Genomic DNA, 22,686 nt, shown 5'->3' with positions numbered 1-22,686 from the left:
CAAAAGAGCTTTTCTTAGAATAATCGTAAGAGTTTACCTGATGAAATAAAACTAATTCGAAGAAAATTAAAGGAGGGGCCTGGCATTTTACTATAAGTCTACAAATCATATCCCCCCCACACACAAAAAATATTATATATGAAAAGAAACTTTATCATTTAAGTTATAGTTTATACTGTCTTAGGAAGACCTTTTAAAGAACTGTTTACGATGTACATAAGGTAAATGCTGAGATAGAGCACATGATATCTCTTAATGACTGCCCACTAGGGGGCGCAATTATTGAAAGCTAGCTTTATCGCCTTACTCCATCTCACAAACACAAGCTGGAAACAAATGTAATATCAATTGAAATGTCTCTTCCTTTGGTCATATTTTTTTTATAAAATGTTATTTTTTTAGCTTTATTGTAATATTTAAGAGATGTACCAGCTTTGAAAATGTATAAATGGGCATATACATTAGAAAATTGGGGTGTCAATAAACTTAATTAGCTGTATTTTGTGACTTGTTATTGTTGTTTCTACTTTTACATAAAATATAAGGCACTATATGCTTAAGCAGTTTTTTAATGTACAATAACGAAAAAAGTCATTCAGTGTACGATTATGTGTCAACGACAAACATATATTTTGCATTAGCATTCGTATTTGCAACAGGAGTTTTGTATACAGTTTAACAGTATTCATACATAAAACAGTTAATGCATGGGTACAGACAGCAATGTGAATTTGCTTTTACATGATGATATTTGGTATTTTCAACATGAACTGCACCTTATGCGACATATGGGCCACACGACCCTGAAGTTAGTCGCCAATAAATTTGAATTACTGATCAGAGACAAGGCAACCAGATAGTAGCACTCGCCACCACAACGGCTTTCTCCAGCTCTTTGAACCAAATAACGGGTATGACTTAGGTCAACCAAATTTTTCTTCTACAACAGAAAACAAAATATTTTTTTAACCCCCATCAGACCGAACAAATATCAGATAAAGTATAGCCTAATAATACATTCAAATACCCTCAAGCATGGTATAGTCACAGTTTACATAGCTGAAAATGTGGCGCAAATCTTGAACCTTGCGAGCTACAGAGATGTATTCCGGAAAACGAACCACTAGGCCACGCTAGGCCAAAAATAGTGACTTAGCTCATCTCTAAACTTTTAGCGATACCTTCGTAGGGTGCCATCTTTAGAAAGCATGTTTAATCACTTGGCTGTGAACTCAGGTGAGACCTTCGTAGGGTGCCATCTTTAGAAAGCATGTTTAATCACTTGACTGTGAACTCAGGTGAGACCTTCGTAGGGTGCCATCTTTAGAAAGCATGTTTAATCACTTGACTGTGAACTCAGGTGAGACCTTCGTAGGGTGCCATCTTTAAAAAGCAACTTTCATCACTTGATTGTGAGCTTGGGAAGACCTTCTTAAGGTACCACTTTTTCAGTACCATTAGATATATTTGCTTTTTGAAACTAATAATAATGCTTATGCTCTCACTTTAGATTTAAAGTACACGTAATCTTCAGCTTTGACCCTGAATATCAGTCAAAGTCGTACAAAATTTAAATGTTTGTAAATGTCACAAAAAATATCAATTAACATGCTTTTATAGAAGAATAGCGTTTTATTGTTTTTAACAATGAAATTGACATTCCTCCCTTAGAAGGCCTCGTTGTAACATCTATGTGTCCTGAAATTTTCTGAATGTCTTCTTTCTTTGTAATATTTTTTTAATTTCAAAACTGAAAAAATGAATCAGGTGTTTAATAATAAGTAATGACAACACTTATCACTCTAGTTTCTTCCGTTTACTTTAACTTTGAACCAAAAAAACAAGACGCTAAACAAATACCTCATCTTGGAACTTACCCTGAGTTTTAAGTATTTCTAACTACAAAGCATGTAATTGGCTTGTGTTATTGTCCAGCTTTATATAAGATTCCCTACGTCGGCTGTTTTACGTCCAGATTACACATAAGATAAGAGGTAGTTTGATGTGCATCGAAAAGCCAGGCTCAATTTTCATTCCATTTTTAACATGCTCGGTCTGGTTTTATTTTCATTTTATTGCGATAGTGACTTCTAGAACTTCAATCATCTACTTTTGTTACTCAAACTTTTATGAATTTAACGTTGATGTTAAAAATAGAACCCATAATTTTGCTAGATTTTTATGGCAGAGAATAAAAGGAAAAACTCAAATATGCAGTTAGCTCAAATTAGAAAAGCTATAAATTGACTTTATTTTGTTATCAGACGAAGGAAGCTCATCAAATCCGTCCTTAGAAAGTTAAAAATATTGTGACGAAAAATTCGGTTTATAAAGCTCACTGAAAACAACCGATAAAAACAAAGTTATAATGAAGTTACCCGCAATTTATAAAAAGTATGTGCCAGGTCTTATGCTGTCCTTTGGATTACCTCCTTCATCGCCAATGGTACTGAGTCTGATATTCATGGTTGGGCACTATTGCCCAACATTAAAATTTTGGTTATAACAAGCTTCTGCGAAAAGGATAATGTCAATCTTAAACCACACACTGTTCACCGGCCCTCCCCTGTGTTACCAGATCAGTCAGTGGTACGTTTATAGACTTACAATGCTAAAATCCGGAGTTCGAAATCTCGCGATGAATAAAGTTCAGATAGCCCATTGTGTATAGCTTTGCGCTAACACAACAATGCCCCTCCACTGTAGGCTGGTATCGGCTTGCAGTATCGCGTTTAGGAAAACCAAAGGTATAAAAATCCATTGCATTTGTATCGGTAGGCGCAACAGGTATCTAGTAGAATGTATAAAAGTCCATTGAAACTGTGTCGGTAGGTGCAACAGGTAGGTAGTAGAGTGCATAAAAGTCCATTGAAACTGAATCGGTAGGTGCAACAGGTAGGTAGTAGAATGCATAAAAGTCCATTGAAACTGAATCGTTAGGCTTAATAAGTATGTATTAGAATGGATAAAAGTCCATTGAAAGTGTATCGTTAGGCTTAAGAGGCATGTAGTATAGTGGATAAATAACCATTGAAACGGTATCGGTAGGCTAAACAGGTATGTTTTATATTGAATAAAATTCCATTGAAGTTGTATCCGTAGGTTTAATAAGTATGTAGAATGAATAAAAGTATATTGAAGTTATATCAGTAGGTTTAATAGGTATGTAGTAGAATGGATAAAAGTCCAATGAAACTCTATCAGTAGGCTTAATGGGTATGTAAGAAAATGGTATCCCTGGAATTCAAGTTCTTTCCATAATTTTCCCATAAGAACAGCTGTTTATTTCGAAGTGTGGCTGGAGCTTTTGAGTTTTTGTCAGCTGCAAATATTTATTTATTTATCTGTTAACGGTATCTTCTGATGCCTAACTTCGTCGTATTGATTTTTTTAAATATCTTAATGATAGTCTTCACTTTACAGATGAGGCGTTGTTCCGAATAGGCACGGGTGTGGTTTTGAAGCTCGTTGCTATATGAAAACTCTGCTTTGCGGGCTTTTCCGTTTCCATGGAATACACTGAAGGCTCCTTCTTTCAAATGTTGTGTTCTTATCTATATGATATGTAAAAACTCGCTATACGAATATTCTTACTCATAAAAGGCTCTAGAATTTTTCTCCAGTCATATGTCTACCAACGGAGGCGTTGCAATGTCGAATGATCGGGCATTTACCATGATGAAATATAGAAGAGTTAAAGATGTTACCTGCGGTACCACGTCTCGCATCTGTAGCGCGGACAAATCGTTCATATAAAGTGAGATTGATTCTCTGCATGGTACATAGTTTACACACTCTGCTCGTTATGTTTGTTTTGCTTTTTATTTTATTAAGGACAAAGCTACACAATGGGGTGTTTGTGCTGTGCCAACCACAAGTATCGAAACCCAGTTTTTAGCGTTATGAGCCATTAGACTTCCCGCTATGCCACTTGGGGCGCGTTCGTTACGACAATATACTCATTCTTATCAAGAGTTAATGTAAAACATGCACACGCTTCCTTGGTAATTATTCAAGGGACTTTTGGGAAGATGATAATCTTTATTTAGTATCCCACTTTAAAGTCTTTAGTGAACCTTTGAAACGGTTTACTTCCTAACAACACTTTCCTCGGGATAAAGGGTTAGGAAGGGGTTGGTCTGTCTTAATTTTATGATAAAGTCTTTGTTAGAGTAGATATATACTTCAAGCTACGACTGTACCTCAAGTGTCCTGTCGGAATTTGGCAACTGTGCTGATTTTGCATTTTAAAAATTGCTTCATTAGAACTCTTGAAATTGTAATCAAAACAGGGGAAATTTTTAGTAAATCTGTTTTAATTAAACATTAATTGCATCTTCTTAAAGGACGGCATTATATTAAACAGTGTGAACACGTTACTGCCCCATTTCGAGTATCTTGGGAAACCATAGCTTACTAATATGTGTTTACATATTTGTATTACACATGAAACAGTAAAATAGGGCAACATGGGTGTATAAAATCTCATATACTCATTTCACACTCCCTAGATTTTTCTTTTTACGTTTTTTGACACTCATGTACGAAATCGAGAAATTTGTGGATATCTTCGCAAAATCTCGTGATTTAGCTTCAAATATTTACAGTATTTTCAATCAGTTGAGTTGTAGGAAGTATTTTACAGAGTCAGTAGTATTATCCTTGTACATAAGGATTAATGTGTTCGTTATCAACTTTGGACAGAATTCATTTAACTTACTTTAGATAACAGTCTGCACAGCAGATAACACCTGCATATATCTTGTTTTGAATCGCAATTCTTTTCCCAGTTCAAAGCACTTTAATTCTGGTGCAACTTTTACGTTGCAATGAGTTTGTTTATTAGGTACATATGACGGTACATATTTTAACGGTATTTTCTTATCTGTTATTGAATTACCATTACAGTACTTATCTTATCGTGCAGGTGTTTGACTACTTATCTTCATCGCTCGGCCTAGCATGGCCTTGTGGTTAGAGCGCTCGACTCACAATCTGCGAGTCTCGGGTTCGAATCCCCGTCACATCGAACATGCTTGCCCTGTCAATCGTGGGATCGTTATATAGTGACGGTCAATCACACTATTTGATGGTAAAAGAATATCCCAAATGTTGGCGGTGGGTGGTGTTAACTAGCCAACTTCCCTCTAATCTATCGCTGCTAAATTAGAGACGGCTAGCGCAGATAGCCCTCGTGCAGCTTTGCGCTAAATTCAAAACAAACTAAACTTTATCGCTTACTATATTTTCCTCCAAATTCCCTTTTGACATTTCAGCATCCCCTAGTGGCTTAGCGGTAAGGTGAAAAGCTTATAATGCTAGAATTCAGAGTTCGATCTCCACGACGGACACAGTGAAGATAGCCCATTGTGCATATTTGCGACAAAACAAACAAACAAAAAGATATATTTCAACAGTTTTTTAAATAACTTGATTTTTATATTGTATTTTAAAATATTTGTTTTTTTCGTGAAATAATATTATTTTTAATCGATCAAGTTTCAGAAATTATTTTTTTTGTTACGGTTTGAAACATTAATATTGACTAAATATTTTGCACTAACGTTGGGAATTTATCTATAGAAATATTCCTACATAACTTTACTTATTTAATAAATATTTTACGAAAAGTAATATATCACAGTGAAGCAGTATAGAATGTATCCTTTACCCCTTAACATTTGTGTATTCTTAAAGTGGCTATGTCATGTTTGAGAGTATCTAGAATTATTATTATTAGGCTTAATAGGTTATATCTCATTTGACGAGTTTGTTTGGCCTGGTGTAAGTTAAGGATTTCAGAATAAATGTGGGGTAAGTCTTAATTAGAATTTATTGTTTATTTTTTATACAGCAGTACTGTGGTAAATCACTGTGAAATCTTAAACCACAACTTTTTACGTAAACAAATGCTGTGATAGTCAATCCTGTTATTCGATTCAAAGAGCCGGAATAAACCTTTATGGCGAAGAATGCTACTAGCTGAATGATTTCTTCTGCTCAGTAATTCAATGCGCCCGGCACGGCCAGGTGGTTAGGGCACTCGATTCGTAATCTGCGGGTCGCGGGTTCGAATCCCCGTCCCACTAAACATGCTCGCCCTTTCAGCCGTGGGGGCGTTATAATATGACGGTCAATCCCACTATTCGTTGGCGGGGGGTGGTGATGACTAGCTGCCTTCCTTCTAGTCTTACACTGCTAAATTAGGGACGGCTAGCGCAGATAGTCCTCGTGTAGCTTTGCGCGAAATTCAAAACAAACAAACAGTTGTTCAAAATTAGAGACTACAGTACTATTAGGCTTACACAAATATGTGCGTATATGTGTGGATGGATGAGTTGATCTAGTGTAATCTAACCAAACAGCGTAGCTTTTTTTAAAGGCTTGTATCTCACATTATTTCACGATTTAGTTCACTAACCTATAGATATTTATGACTCAAACATAGGAGTAGGCGTATTTTATTTTTTACAGTTTATATCTCACATTATTTCATGATTTAGTTTGCTAACCTTTAGATAATTATGACTCAAATATAGGAGTAGGCGCATTGTATTTTCTATGTTTCTTTCTTCTTTCCAACAATTACTATTTCTGAGCCAATTGTCTTGAAAATTGGAAGGCGTGTATACATAGGATCAATACACTTAGATGTATTTTTATTTTTGTTTAAGCCCCCATTCCAGCTTAAGGTAGTCAAAGCTCAAACATTACAAAAACATATTTTGACTTGCAGTTCCCTTATATTAGGTCGTCAAGAAACTAATGTTGCGTTTTGGAACACTTTCATTAACCACCCCCAAAAAATGTACATCACGTATAATAGTTAAATGAACCGTCTAAACGTCACGTTAGTGTAGCCTATATAATGTGTAAAGTTTAATATCCTCTAATCCCTTATAGTGATGGCACATAACCAGACACACATTCGGCATGTAATGCTGTTTGAATATAGGAAGGGAAACAACTCCTCTATAGCCACAAATAATATCAAAGAAGTTTATGGAAATGTTTTGAACGTTCGTAAGTGTCAACGATGGTTCAGCAAATTTCGTTCAGATGACTTTAGCCTTAAAAACTGTGATGGAAGGGGCCGACATGTTGGAATTGATATTGATGCTCTTAAGACGCTTGTTGAGTCTAACCCAAGGCAACACACTCGTGAAATGGCCCTTAAATTGCATGTCTCTCGTGAAACAATACGTAAACATCTAAGAAATATGGGAAACTCCATAAAGGCGTTTAGGTGCCACATGAACTCTTCATTTCTAACGTGTGAACGTTGCTTCGTCTCTTCTGGCGCATAATGCACGTGAACCATTTTTAGACAGAATTGTCACCGATGATGAAAAATTGATTCTCTATGCGAATATTAAACGCCAAAAACAATGGCTCAGTCCTAGACAGAAACCACTTCCGACCCCAAAATCTGGACTCCATCCGCAGAAAGTGATGTATTGAATTTGGTGGGACATCAAAGGAGTAATTCATTTCGATCTCCTCAATCCACAGCGAACTGTCAATGCAGAGGTCAATAGTCAGCAACTGGAACGTTTAAATCAAGCCTTCATCAGAAACTCCCTTCACTCGTCAATCGGAAAGGTGTTCTTCTTCTCCACGACAATGCACGTCCACATGTGGCACATTTGACGCAACACAAGATTATGGAGTTGGGTTGAGAAGTTCTTCCCACCCACCATATTCTCCAGATATGGCACCATCAGATTACTATCTTTTTCGTTCGCTGCAACACTGTCTTAATGCGAAAACGTATGCAAGTGTGGAAGGTGTTAAAGAGGACATCGACATGTTTTTTGCTTCAAAGCCAAGTGATTTCTGTCATCAGGGCATTAACAACCTGACTGTAAGATGGAAAAGCACCATCGATAAGAATGGAGACTATTTCATTCACTAAATGTTTTGTTTTGATATATAAGTTGTTCGGGTTTTTTTATCTAAAAAAAGCGATATTAATTTCTTGACGACCTAATATTTTCATCAATCCAAATTAGGCTTGTCATAAAGGTACTTTGCAATAACCCACACAGATTTGGGTTCCGTGCCTTTCTTTTGATGTTGTAGGGTCAAATTAGGGTTTTTGCTACCCTGCTATTTCTATATTTCGATAAACACAGTTCATTTAAGACTTTGCACAAAGATATGTTACGACAGCTGCCATAGACAGAAATAGACAAGTTTGAGATTCGTGCCTTTTTGTGATTTTACAGGCATGAAATGTAAGAAATCGCAAATTTGACAAAGTCTTAAATTGATACTGTGTTAAGCGTCTATCCATCGGAAGTATATATATATATATATATATTATAGTTTATTCCCCATTCCCCTGCTTTGAATACCATTCACTCTGTCAGAATCTACCGTGTTATGAGTATCCTATCGAATAAGACAGATAGGGGGAGCATACTGAATTTGTCTGTCATGGCCTGATGGTTAGGGTAATCGACTCGCAGGGCTCGTGTTCGAATCCCGTCAAACATACTCACCCTTTTACCCGTTGATAAAAAGGTAGCCCAAAGGTTGGCGATGGATGATGTTCAGTGGCTGTCTCTCTCTCTCTAGTCTATCATTTCTAAATTATGGACGGCTAGCACAGATAACCCTCGAGTAACTTTGCGCGAAATTCCAAAATCAAACAAACAAAAAAGAATTTTCGTGCGAATATTGGTTTTCTTGTTTTATTAACAATCTTTTTTCAGAATGACATTTTTGTAATGAATATGTGAACATCTTTGTGATGCTGTTCTCAAATTTATGTTTGACCAAATTCTGTTACTCGTTTAACGACATCTTCAAACGCTAAGTTTGTTTGTTTTTTCTCATGGTGTCCGGAAATTGCGTATTTTTTGTTAATAGATTTGTTAACGTAAGTTTGCGGACACCCTATCGATTCTGTATACGATACTCTTAAATCACGAATGATTCTTTTAGCTCTGTCGTACACTATTGGATATTCTTTCGCTGTATGTTAGAAGTGTTCCTGTTGTAATTGATCATTTCTTATATAGCCGTTTCAAATGCTTTTTCTGTGCACGTCGATTAAAAAATATTCAATTGAACATGTTTTGAACTGTTAGAACTGTCTTAAAATATTTTTAATATTCTGATCACATGTCGAATTTTATGTTGTAGTTGTGTGTGGTTTTCACTGATAAAAATACTTGATATTTGACTATGTTACATACTTGCCTGTCGATTTCACGTCGCTCAGAGGCCTGGCATGGCCAAGGTGGTTAGGGCGCTCGACTCGCAATTTGCGGGTTCGAATCCCCGTCACACCGAACATGCCGTGGGAGCGTTTTAATGTGACGGTCAATCCCACTATCCGTTAGGAACGGCTAGCGCAGATAGCCCTCGTGTAGCTTTGCACGAAATTAAAAACAAACAAACGTCCCTCAGTCGTTCGGCGGTAAACTGGAGAACTTCTAACCCTAAAATTCGTGGTACAAACACAGCGATATAGTCCATTGTGTGGCTTTGATGTAAAAGAAACAAGACGATTTTCGCTATTTAATCATCATTTCGTCTTTACATTGCAAAAATTGCAACTTAAACGTTGGTTGTTGTAGTTGGTTTTTAGCGTAAAGCTACAAAATAAGCTGTGTGTATTCTGTCCACCAGAGGAATCGAACCTCGTATTTTAGCAATGTAAATCTGGAACTTACGCTGACCCAGAGGGGGAAAAGGGCAAAGTATGTGTGTTTCAGCTCAAAGCCACACGGTTGGCTATACGAGCTCTGTCCATCGCTACGAATCGAATCCCACATTATCGCATTGGAAGTCCGTAAACTTACCGCTGACCTAATTAAATGTTGAAGTTAAATGTTGACCTAATTAAATGTTCCATGAATGAAAACAGCTCGATTATAATTTTATGGTCACTTATGTAATATTTCTCTTTTTCTGTTTTCATTAAGGAAATATGTACAGTTGATTTAATCATGTAGTTGCTTCTGAATTTCGAGACATTTTGTTATTTCATTTCAAAGAAGGGATTAAAACGAAAGAGCTAAAGTTAACCGTATTAGTTATGAAAATGAGATACAATATTTCACATATTATCAGTACGCACGGAAAAGTTAAATCAGTATCATCTACTGAAAAAAAAATGGACATGTGCCAAAATTGTTAATTAAGTCTACTTAGAATCCAGTCTTCCTGCCTTTCTTCGAAAGAGTGGAACTAGATGCAACGAGCTTTAATAATTTACTTTACTGACGGCTATACGTCTAATTTGGCTCGATTTGTGTGCTGGACATTAAATTAAGCAACTTCCGTCATTATACCATCAACTGGGTCGCCAGTGTTTGATGACTACCGCCAACAGCGTAGTATGTGCTTAGTTCATAACGGCAAGCTGTGATCAAGGTGGTGACTACAGCGGGAGCTTCTTTATGGCTGCCTAATAGCATTAAGTTTTCAGTTGCAGACTTTGCCGACAGGATATGACGTAAATCAAGAACAACCCCTCATTTTACACTCATTTCGTTTGGAATGCTACGTGAAGAGGCAGCCATATAGAAGACCTTCATGCGCGAACAATGTTCCGAATGGCGACTGAATTCCAATATATAGTTAGCATTTTCATAAGTATGTGTCGACGGAAGGAAGACGAACGCGTCCACGTGCACGGGTTGAGGCGGAAACAGTAAGAGATTACGGGAGGTGCAGTTGCGTGACAGGCTTTATTAAGCTCGTGAAGCAGAGGCAACTCTTTGGCTTAGAGGAAAACACGCACTCAAGCCGCGTGCCTGAAAGCAAACTTTTTTAATTAGAAGAGAATAACATTTTTAGCACTAGCCGTTGGATTAAAATGTGGAAAACATTACTCTTGGAATTCTTACTCTGTAGAACTCTAATCGGCAAATTTTGATAAAATTTTACAATATTATAGGATTTTAAAGTGTAGTTTTAAATGTTTGTGTACGAAGTAAAGCTAACACGATCCCACGAGTATTACGTATCATTGACACTGGTTGTATACGAAATAAAGCTAACACGATCCCACGAGTATTACGTATCATTGACACTGGTTGTATACGAAATAAAGCTAACACGATACTAACTATATGACGTATCATTGACACTGGTTGTATACGAAATAAAGCTAACACGATACCAACTATATGACGTATCATTGACACTGGTTGTATACGAAGTGAAGTAAAGTGTATTAAGTATCATTGGCCTCGTTGTTTAGAAAGGAAGTGTTGAAAATATAAGTTTTCTATGAAGTTTTGTCACTTTGAATATACGCCCCCCTCCAATGGCACAGCGGTATGTCTGCGGACTTACAACGCTAGAAACCGGGTTTCGATACCCGTGGTGGGCAGAGCACAGATAGCCCTTGCATAATTAAAAACAAACAAACAAACTTGAATATACGCAAGCAAGCACGTAAAAGTTAAATATATTCGTATTATGTCTTACTCCTAGAAATACCCATATGTTCTTAGATGGTACGAATGAATTGTATCTCACACGACGTACGTTTCCTACACGTCATTCTTTACTAACACGTGCAGCTATCTATCAGTGGTACTAAGAAAAGATAGTGAGGTTTCGTCTCATATACAGTTCTAGGACAGAAGTTTTACACCATCCATATCTGATGATCAAGATACTGGATCAAATGCAGCATAGTGAAAAAGTATTTAAACGTTGTGGAAATCTAGAGTTTATGGTTTTTTAAGAGTAAAAAAAAAAAAAACTCCAATTATGCGTTGCTATGAGACTTATAAACTAGAAACTGAACAGAGAGAGAATGAACACGTAATTACTAAACAGTTTTATTTCACTGACTAGAAGTTTTTCGCAGATCGTAGAAACGTATGTTACTTACCTTTAACCACTTGACGGCTTTAGGTAACACTGTGACATTATTTATGCAATCAAAATGTTCAAATTCATGCGCTTTCTTTTCGCCTTACACACATGTACTCTTTCAGTGTTCTTGTGCCTTTTTGGTTCGTGTTCTCCAATATTTCACCCTTCAGGTCCTCCTGATGATTTGGTTTCATCTTACAACAAGATATATGACTACAACAAAAAAATCCTATACATTAATTTTTTTAGAGAGCACTTCTCATAAAACAATGCGAAATATTTGCTTACAAACCTTCCTTATTTGACTGTGGAGAGACATTTACTGTTGGAAATTAGGTATCGTGTACTGCTACAAAGCTTTACCCTCTAAAGATACACAACCCAACATGAAAAATACAAGATTTAATACCGATGTGCACTAGTGGCGTATTTTTAATATCATATGAACTTTAGATTAATTGTAGTTTTTTTACGTTTTTTACTATTACAGAACGACGTTAATGCATTAATGGTGTTTGTCTACAGATTATAAGGTTTGTTTGTTTGTTTTGAGTGTGTGCCGGGTATTCGCGAAAAGTTGCAAAAGGATCACTTCCGCTAACTTTCCCTAATTTTGAACTGACAGCCTAGAGGGAAGGCAGCTAGTCAACAGCACCTACCGTGAGAATTGGCCGTTACTCTTATAATACACCCACGACCTCAAAGTGTGGAACTTTTTTTTTTTTCGGCAACGGAGACGAACCAGGACCACAGTTCGGCATACCCACTTGACCACGCTCAACCGTCAAGATAAGAAATGACATATGTGGTTGAAATGTATTAATTTTTTTTGTCATTTTGCATATTGTGATAAACCGTGTTTTTATAGGCAGATTTAAAAATTAATCTTTTTATTTCAGTACTCTTCGTGTGCCTTTTAAAATATGTTGGAAGTTTCTACCAAACTTCTTTAAGTAATGAGACATTTTGCTCACAATGAAATAGGTGTGTTTTGAGCAGCCATTTTGTTTTTCGCGATTTTTACAATTAAAAAGAAATTTCTGAAATGGCCAACATCTTTTTATATTATTTAGCACATTCAACTTGTATTGGAAAAAGGCAGGTTAGACATTTATGCTAAAAATGTTTGTATTTTGTAATATATTTTATGGATATCGTACAGACAACAAACGTACACAAAAATGCTTAGAAACACAACGTCACACACTCCACATATTTAGAAGAAAAATGTTGATCAATGGGAGAGCAGAAAAAGTGGACCTAACTGAGTACGTGAGCATATTATATTTATTCATTTTCTTGCTCACGAGATTAGCATGAACCAGAACCATTCTTTTGGCTGTTCCATTCACCAACATGAAGTAAGGTACTGTAAGGATATTGAAAAATGTAGTTGATTTACATGTGAACGACTTATTTTTTCGTGGGAAATTCCTTAAAACGAGATCAGCTTATGCTATAGAAATAACACTCAACTGATTGCATAAGGTTACTATGGTTACTCTCCAACAGATCGAATATCTTTACATAGCTTATGAGAGGAAAGTAACACTTAACTTTTAGGTTACTACGGTTACATTCCACCAACAGAATAAATATCCTCACACACTAAAATATATCTGTGTAAGTTCCAAATACATATTTTCCACGCATACAATTATGTTATTGCCATCTATGAACAAGTAAAATCACTAATGTTGATTTCAAAACTACTTAAAATTATATGAAGACCAACAATCAAGTTAAGTGCTACGAGAAATCCCAAAATTATTACAGAATATTATCGCATATTTTATCCTTGTCTTAATTTAGCTGAATACTCTCGTCAATAACAGATTAGGACTCTCATTAGGTAGACAATTTACTAATTTTATCAGCATACTACTATTGCCATTCGTGGCAGCACTCATCAATCGATTGGCTATCTGGAATTATTAAACCAGCATTTTGATTTTCCGCTTTTTTTTCTTTGAGATAATTCCTTATCTTTTAAAGCACGAATCTTCTTGTATTTTCCAATACTTATAATAGTTGATAACAGCAATGTTTGTTCTCTTCAATATGATAAAACTTCTCAATATTACGTCTAATTGATTTATCTGCCAAGACATGCTTTAATATTGCATCATTCAGTAAGAATGAAGCATTTTTTTATGGTTGTTGTTTCACGAAATTGACAGGTTTTCATCACTTATGTCCACTGATTATTATTAGCTCTTCTGATAGTTTCCCACTGTTCATGCGCAACTGTGATGATGATAGCTGCTATTAATGGTTTGTATCTTTTCTGTGAAGATGATGTTTGTAACCTCTTTGTTAACTGTGGTTAACTTTTTCCTTTGTGAGATTGTTAGATTAGTATTTTAATAATAACAATTGCCGTCGGAGAGTATCTTTTTACAATAGCTGTGCGCCCAAATGCATGATTACAAAAATAATGAGCCTTTGTTAAAAATTTATAATAAAATTCATGCTTTAGAAATGGTTCTTCTGTTCCATATCATGGCTGCCTTAACATGTTTAGGGTTGTGTCAATTTGCCTCGTGCGTTTATGCAATGCTTTACATAAAACTGCTATGAGATATTTTTACTAAACTTTGTTTGTTTGTTGTTAAGCACAAAATTACAAATTGAACTAGCTATGTTGTGCAACAAAACTTGTATCGAAACTCAATTTTGAGCATTATAAGCTCTAAGACTTACCGCTGAGCCATTGGGGAGATGGGGAGGGGGAGGTAGAGAACTTTCAGTGAACGAATTGTTTAGTTTGAGTTCAACATATGTACTCAAAATATTTGAAAGCAGTGTAATATTTTAAAACATACCAGAAAGTTAATTATTGATTCATAAATTATTATATTTTTTTGTGTAAACCTTCAGTTATCTTATGAAAATAACGCTCGTAAAATGTCCTTTTTAAATATCGTTCTAAATTTGACACATTTGTACACTAATAGCTTCGAAAAATCGTTCCAATCTTGATATTTCGATTTCTAATATTTATGCACTAAGCCTTAGAACATAAAGTTTGATAGAAAATAACCAAAACTTTCGTTGACATTTAACTTCTATGTAAAATGAAAAGGTTTGGTGTTATGTCAAAATATATATGCCAAATAATATTTAAATATAATTATATTTAAACGCCTTGGTTCATTGGATTGAGCATTCACGTACAAGTTTGATGTGTGTGTGTGTCTTGATTGTTAAAAAAAAAACAATGAAAATTAGAATAGCTTCTAGTCGTGTAGACACTAATCCAAGACATTTTCCCGAGGTTGTCTCTTACAAGTAACGACGTTAGAAAAACACAATTAAAGGTAACAAATCATGACAATGAAGATAACACTAATAATAATAAAATTTACAGCTGGTATTATTTATTTATTTTTTTCATAATGTACTGAAGCATCTTGCTATAATATATAATTTTATTTTTATGAAATGCGCTCCATTGTTGGGTGGAACGATTTATTTCCATACTTTTCTTCAGCCTGATGTGGTGATTTTTAAGACACCGCAGTTATTACCTTTTCACGTTTTGTTTTTAGCTAGAAATGTTTTGGGGTTATTATTGTCTCGTTACAGAACTGATGCCCCCCCCCCCCAGTGGCACACAGCGGTATGTCTGCGGACTTACAACGCTAGAAACCGGGTTTCGATACCTGTGGTGGGCAGAGCACGGATAGCCCATTGTGTAGCTTTGTGTTTAACTTCAAACAAACAGAACTGATATTAATAGTGTGGTACCTTTTGTCCGATATCATTTGTGTTATTCGTGTATATGGCGCAATGTAGTGGTATTGGTATATTATTATATTTACTATGATATAGAGAGCATAATGTTGACAGTACGATGGTGTACATTATGGTAATAGTTTCATTTTTTCCTTGATTTAATAATATTGTTTTCTAATATTGATGATGTGTATTGTCTATGATAGTAACAGTTTTTTGTACGGTTGTGATGATGAATCTTACCTATCATAGTAAACATTTCTTCTTTTTTTTCTTCGTTTGTTGTTAAGCACAAATGGCTATCTGTTCTGCGCCCACCACAGATATCGAAACCTAGTTTTTTAGCCTTATTAGCCTTCAGACTTGTCGCTGAGCCATTGGAGGGTATCTTCCATTTTAATTTTAATAGTAAAAGTATTTTTATTAATATTAACTACCGATCAGAGCAAGCTGTTACTTAGAGCGAAACTGAAAAGCAATCTGGAAATCAGTATAGCTAATTAAATATATTTTTCTTACGTTCTTACTTATAGAGATTAGTATGCATTATTTCATTAGTTGGGTACCCTCGGTGTTTTCGGCCGTAATCCCAAAGTGATAACAAGAATGCCATTTTGTGTGATGCCGATTATTTGTCTTTCTATGATAGTGATTATGATGTATACTGTAATAACGATGGTGTATCTTTTTTTAACAATCATGATGTATCTTTCTCATAATACTGATAATTTGACTTTTCTCTGTGTTAAGTACTGGAATTTTGAAAGACATGTTTTATGTTTTATTCATAGATTTTTTCTTTTTTTTCTTACATACAGCCGAGCCATTAAGACGAACCAGGATCTGTTACCAAGTACGCCTTTGTCCAGTCTCTTTAGGGATGACTTCTGGGGTACACCGCTCTCACACAGTGGTTCCCATAAGTCCTATCGGCCGCTCTGTGTCCTGTCCTTCCGTATGAACTACTGGCTGGGGGGTTTAGATCCATGGGGCTACCATGTGGTCAATGTTCTTCTGCACGTCTTGGTGTCGGGGCTTTTTACCCACCTGGCAGCAGGGGTCTTTTTGCAGCGTGCATTGCCCACCGCAGTGGCTGGCTTGTTGTTCGCCGTCCATCCAATCCACACAGAGGCTGTGTCAGGGTTGGTGGGTCGTGCAGACGTTGGGGCTTGCCTCTTCTTTCTCTTGACACTGCAGGCCTATGTTCAGTACTGTAAATGGCGAGACAAGGAACCTGAATACTGTGGTCGTCGCTGGATAGCTCTTTACGGAACACTTGCGCTAGCTTCGGCAGCCATGTTGACCAAGGAACATGGCATTACAGTGCTGGGGGTGTGCGTACTGTACGATGTCGTGATCCAGCATCGTCTAACCCCGAAGGACATACCTGCCGTTCTAGCAGAGGTGAGAATTTACTTAATGTAGATTCATATATAGATAACAATTGTGTTCAGTGTATTCCACATGTATGTAACGTATTCATAGATCAGAATGATTCATATATATATAACAATTGTGTTCAGTGTATTTCATATGCATGTATCGTGTTCAGAGATCAGAATGATTCATATGTATATAACGTGTTCATAGATCAGAATGATTCATATATAGATAAAATTGTTTTCACTGTATTTCATATGTATATAACGTGTTCATAGCGCAGAATGATTCATATATAGATAACGTGTTCAGTGATTCATATATGGATAAAGTGTTCAGAATGATACATATATATAGATAACGTTGAGAGTGATTCATATTTAGATAACATATTCAGAGTGATTGATATGTAGATAAGATGTGCTCCGTGATTCATATATAGATAACATGTGCTCCGTGATTCATATATAGATAACATGTGCTCCGTGATTCATATATAGATAACATGTGCTCCGTGATTCATATATAGATAACATGTGCTCCGTGATTCATATATAGATAACATGTGCTCCGTGATTCATATGTAGATAACATGTGCTCCGTGATTCATATGTAGATAACATGTGCTCCGTGATTCATATATAGATAACATGTGCTCCGTGATTCATATATAGATAACATGCTCATAATGATACATATATAGATAACATGTTCAGAGTGATTCATATATTTACTGTTTAGTTGGCATTCTGTATAAGATTTTTTTACGAATCAGTGTTATATATATTTCTCACAAGTTAAAACCATTAGTCCGAAGAACGTGCTTATCACTTATCCACTATACTAATACAGATTTGTTAGGATAACAAGCGTATTCAATTTGTGACATTAATAATAAAGAATACGTAATCTAAATCTGTAGCCCCATATTTTAAGTCTTGTTAAGCTTGCAATAGTAACCTATCAAGGTAAATTATTTGTTTACACAACCAAACTGACCTCACACCAAAGTAACGGTCATTTATACAGAAATAAAGTTACATTCACATTAATTGATACTCTGGCCACAGCAGTGTGACGAATCTGCGGAGCAAGTCACAATGTGCCTAACAGTTCAAACAGTCTGTCGCAGTTAACTGCTGCTCGGAATCCTTGTATTTACCACAAATTCTGCATTGTCCAAAAACAACGATGGGACTATAAACTTTCTTAACAGGTTTAGTAAACTTGAATACTTCTGTTCAACTTCCTTATTTCGACAGTTTTTATTGCAGACACTAGAAACTGTTGTTTATCAAGTTACTCTTCTGAGACCACTGCTTGTGTAATGTTGAGAAAATGTTTAGGCGGATGGTATTAAGAGGATCGAATATTAAATGGCTGTGTGCATGTTTATTGGTTGATCCATACAAATATTATAAGAAAGAAGGTGTTGGGGGATAAAGAAATCTAGTGTTCCAGTATTGTTACATTTTACAGTTTAACGTTTAGTTTCTTATAGACTATACTTATGCAATGGAAATTGAACAATATTTATGATATTATTGTTGCCATTTTGCTGTTTTAAGTTAAAGAAACTATAAACAGAAATATGAATTACAGTGAATTACAGAGCAGTATCGTTATATCAAAGTTATAACTGACTTGTTATACCGTTGTGAAAAGTGATTTTAGTTCGCAACGTAAATGGTTTTTTTTAATTAAAAAGAATGATTCTTGCAATCACTCTTTTATTGGTACTTACTGGTGTGTCATGTATATTTTAGAAACGCTACCAGGGTCTTCGAGAGGGGCTTCTTCACCTCCTGGGGGCAACCGTTGTGTTGGTGGGGTTCAGAATTCACCTCATGGGCACAAAACCCCCGGACTTCGCCCCAGCAGACAATCCAGCAGCAGATAGCGACAGTTTTGTGACTCGGACTTTAACATTTTTCTATCTCCCAGCCTTCAATTTCTGGTTACTTCTATGCCCGCTGTGGTTGAGCTTCGACTGGTCAATGGAAGCTGTGCCCGTTATCTGCTCCATCTCCGACCCCAGGAACCTTGTATCTCTATGTTTCTATGGAGGATTAATTTATATTTTACTCTTTGTACATAAACATTTATCTAGAAAAGGAGTTCTTTCAGAAAGTGCCTTTAGTCATGCTTGTTTATGTCAAACTCTGAATCAGAGTCCAAAACTTACGTTTTATTCGAGCCACAGCGGGCCTGCGCAGAGACACAAAAAGTGTGTTCCTATATTGAACAATAATAATAACATTCACGCTTTCCTTCAGCCAAACTGTAATGGTCACCGTCTTTCGAATGGAAATTGTCATGTGCAACAGTCATTGTGTCAATCATCTGTGTGTTCTCCCGTTTTTGACTGTACTGAATGTACGATAACCAGCTCGTCTCGTCTGGAGGCTGTGACACTCTCCCTGGCTCTCCTAGTACTGCCATTCATTCCAGCCACCAACTTGTTCTTCTACGTGGGCTTTGTTGTCGCCGAGCGTGTGCTCTACATCCCTAGCATGGGCTTCTGTCTACTTATTGCACTAGGGTTCGAACAGCTATACAGGCGCCAGGAAAGTGCAAGACGCCGCCGAACGCTATTGTATATCTTAGTGCTTCTCTTGGTCCTTTTCTCCATACGAACTTTTAGAAGAAATCAAGATTGGTACACCGAAGAGAGCCTCTACAGATCTGGTATACCCATCAACCCGCCAAAAGGTATGTCTGTATCTATAGCATCGCTAAGCAAAGATAACAATTTTAGTACTTTCTTTGTCTCCTGTTCCCATTTCCATTGCAAAAAAAAAAAAAAAGGACTCATATTATTAACTTTTTCGTTTTCAAGTGGATAAAGTTATTATATAACTCCGTACGTTGTGTTTGAGTTCGTCGATCTATGTAAGAGATAAAAGCTTGTTTTAATATTAAAATTGTATTATTATTTGTACCAATTGTTTGCCATGTCATCTATCCCATCATGCGCCTCAGACGTTACATAGTGTAACCACATATTAGCTAAATATCCTTGTGGACATTTTAAAGAGTTTCAGCTACTATTAGTAAGTGTACTCTCAACTGGAAGCCTATTTAATGATAAGTGTGAATCACTTATCCTGGTGGTAAGGTGATAATACTGTTTTACAAAATGTATTACATACAACAACCTACACTATGTAAGCAGCGCATAAACTCTCATAACATGAAAGGTCAATAACTTTTACTTGATGTGTCACGTATAACCTATTATATATGTATATATAGTTCATTTTTCAAAATAAATGTTTTAGTTTTGGGGCTAAGATAGAATCGATATAGATTAGTAAGCTAATACCAAATCGATCTAAATCAGTAAGCTAATACCAAATCGATCTAAATCAGTAAGCTAATACCAATTTTTATCTATATCAGTAATTTAATACCAAATTGATCTAGATCAGTAAGTTAATACCAAATCAATTACACATGTTTATACTAAAATACTAAACTTGTAATGTTGTTATCATAATTGATATACAGTCATGGTTAAGTAGACATATACGTCTTTGTGTAGCAGTTGGTTTGATGATATTACTGTAAAAATGTTCTTGTGAACTTTAAAACCATAAGTGAACAACAGAATATATATCTGCATTATTTAAGTTGGTGTGCTACATTATTTATATTATGGAAATATATGAAGTATTTGTTTGCCTTTTCATGAAGTTCATACTTATACAGGCACTATGCTCAAGTACGTAAAATAGCCTTTTTTTTTTTCTTTCCGCAAAACTTTTATACAGTGTTTATTAATTGAAAACATCGCTCGTTTTGGCGACTTTTTGGTGTAAAGCACGTTTATTGTGAAAAAAAAAAGAACCTTCAATCTCTACCGGAGACAGTGTCGCACGCCCCCAGGTGTACAATAAGAACGCTGTTAGCGTCCCATGTGGATGCCGAAAATTGAGTTCACTGATGGAATATGTGTTAGGGAGTGCGATATCTTGGCTAGCCTTGATAACGAAGTGTCAAATCAGTTCAGCTCCCGACATCGACCGATCTGATCACAGGCCTCGGGGCGCTAGAAAGCAACGTCAATGATACAGATTCTCGATGATTACTTCTTCGAAACGTTGTCAGAGATTCCATCACTTATGAAAAATGACTCTCCAAAAACTCCGTCATACGTAAAAGCAAGATGTTTAATACGTCTACAGTATAAGCTCTCCATCTGCGTCTTCGCTATATACACTCGTATTTACAAATTCATTTCTATATTAATCTTGTATCTTTAGTAATAGCTTCAAGGTCTAATTTTCTGAAGTCGATGCTCAGTAAGTAATATTGCTGGTTATTAAGTTTTTTTAGTCTACTGCATCCGGTTAGCGAAGTCATACGCTTTAATAAGCACTGGAATCCAGAGGTTTACACTATCTTACACAGCAGACCAACTCATTTGTATTAGTGATGAAAATAACTTTTGTGTCATCTGTACAGAGTTTCTTATTTCGACCAAGTTTATGATAGCTAACACAACGAGTTTCTAATAAATTGCAAAACAAAATTAGTTACAAATGGCATCATCTCCTGAGTCACATGTACAAAAGATTGAGTACGTTATGTTAAAACGATTTGAATATATAAGTCACGTGACTACCACAGCCGATATAAATTCATGAAGGAACAGAATGTATAAGAACAACAATTTGACATTGGTTGTCGTTTACTTAAGTAGTATGATGCCACTGAAAATCCATCGCTTTGGGGAACGGTACGTAACAGCAATTTCTGACACGAAATATTCATACACTGATATCATAAAGATTTATTCAGAATGGGGATTTAGAATTTCCAAGACGGGGATATTGGAAAACAAAGGAATATAAATAAACTTGGGGAAGGGGGGGCAAGGGCCATCCAGAAAGAGACCTGCAACAAGTTGTACCCCAGCAATGGTAAGCAAAGTAGGTGATAATCCATAAACACAAAATTCAGTGGCAAAAGCCGCCCAGGCAACATAGTCAAAAATGGTCGCCATCTGGAAAAGCAACACAAGTTGCTTCCACGAAATATCTGATCAGCCATCGCATATCTCAGGCAGCTCGAGAATGAAACGGTTATTCATGCTGTAACATTTGAATACATACTGATCAAATCGCCTATGAATCTTTTTATGTGATCGGACTGTTGAAGCAGGAATTATGAAACTGTCGTCCTCATACATTAGATGGATTATGGAAAATGTACAGGGTAGTAGTATGATTTGTACATGTCGGAGCCTTTTGTATTGGAAACTATGCTGCAGGGCTATTATCAAGATGCACGGTTGGTTGCTCAGATAGAGCATGACCGACGCAGTGATATGGACTGTAACGACGAGATGAGGTTCCAAAATAATTTTGATATAACGTATCCAACCCCTGTATAAAAAAAGCACAACATTTCATCTAAACCCATGCTTTAAAACCAAAACCTTTAAGATAAAAACATTGAGTTAATAAATCATAATACAAGCAGCATGTCTGAAATGCAATCAATTATTATTTGTTTACGTTGAAATCTAGCTACTAAGCTATTGTGATATTTATTAAGTCCATAAGCTTGAAAGATTTATATTTACTGTGTAGAAAAGTAATATAACAACTACATCAAACATTTCGAAAATGCGGGTCATTTTAGTACAATACTGAACAACTGACCAACAACAATGAAAGGAAAACTTTTATTTCTAAAGTAATGCCAACAAAATATGTC

General features: G+C 36.0%; 1 protein-coding gene across 1 annotated transcript in view; it reads left to right on the top strand.

Moving 5' to 3' along the window:
* LOC106458076 (transmembrane and TPR repeat-containing protein 2-like) overlaps positions 1 to 22,686 on the top strand; it is a 266,838-nt gene that overhangs the window by 225,100 nt on the left and 19,052 nt on the right. The window contains exons 3-4 of the mRNA XM_022384204.1: positions 16,401 to 16,986; positions 18,729 to 19,674. Coding sequence (XP_022239912.1) covers positions 16,401 to 16,986; positions 18,729 to 19,674 — 1,532 coding nt within the window. The remainder of the gene's footprint in view (positions 1 to 16,400; positions 16,987 to 18,728; positions 19,675 to 22,686) is intronic.

This window comes from Limulus polyphemus, unplaced genomic scaffold (genome assembly GCF_000517525.1).
Source record: "Limulus polyphemus unplaced genomic scaffold, Limulus_polyphemus-2.1.2 Scaffold413, whole genome shotgun sequence".
Classification (NCBI taxonomy): Eukaryota; Metazoa; Arthropoda; class Merostomata; order Xiphosura; family Limulidae; genus Limulus; species Limulus polyphemus.
This window is presented reverse-complemented; position numbering and strand designations above follow the sequence as displayed.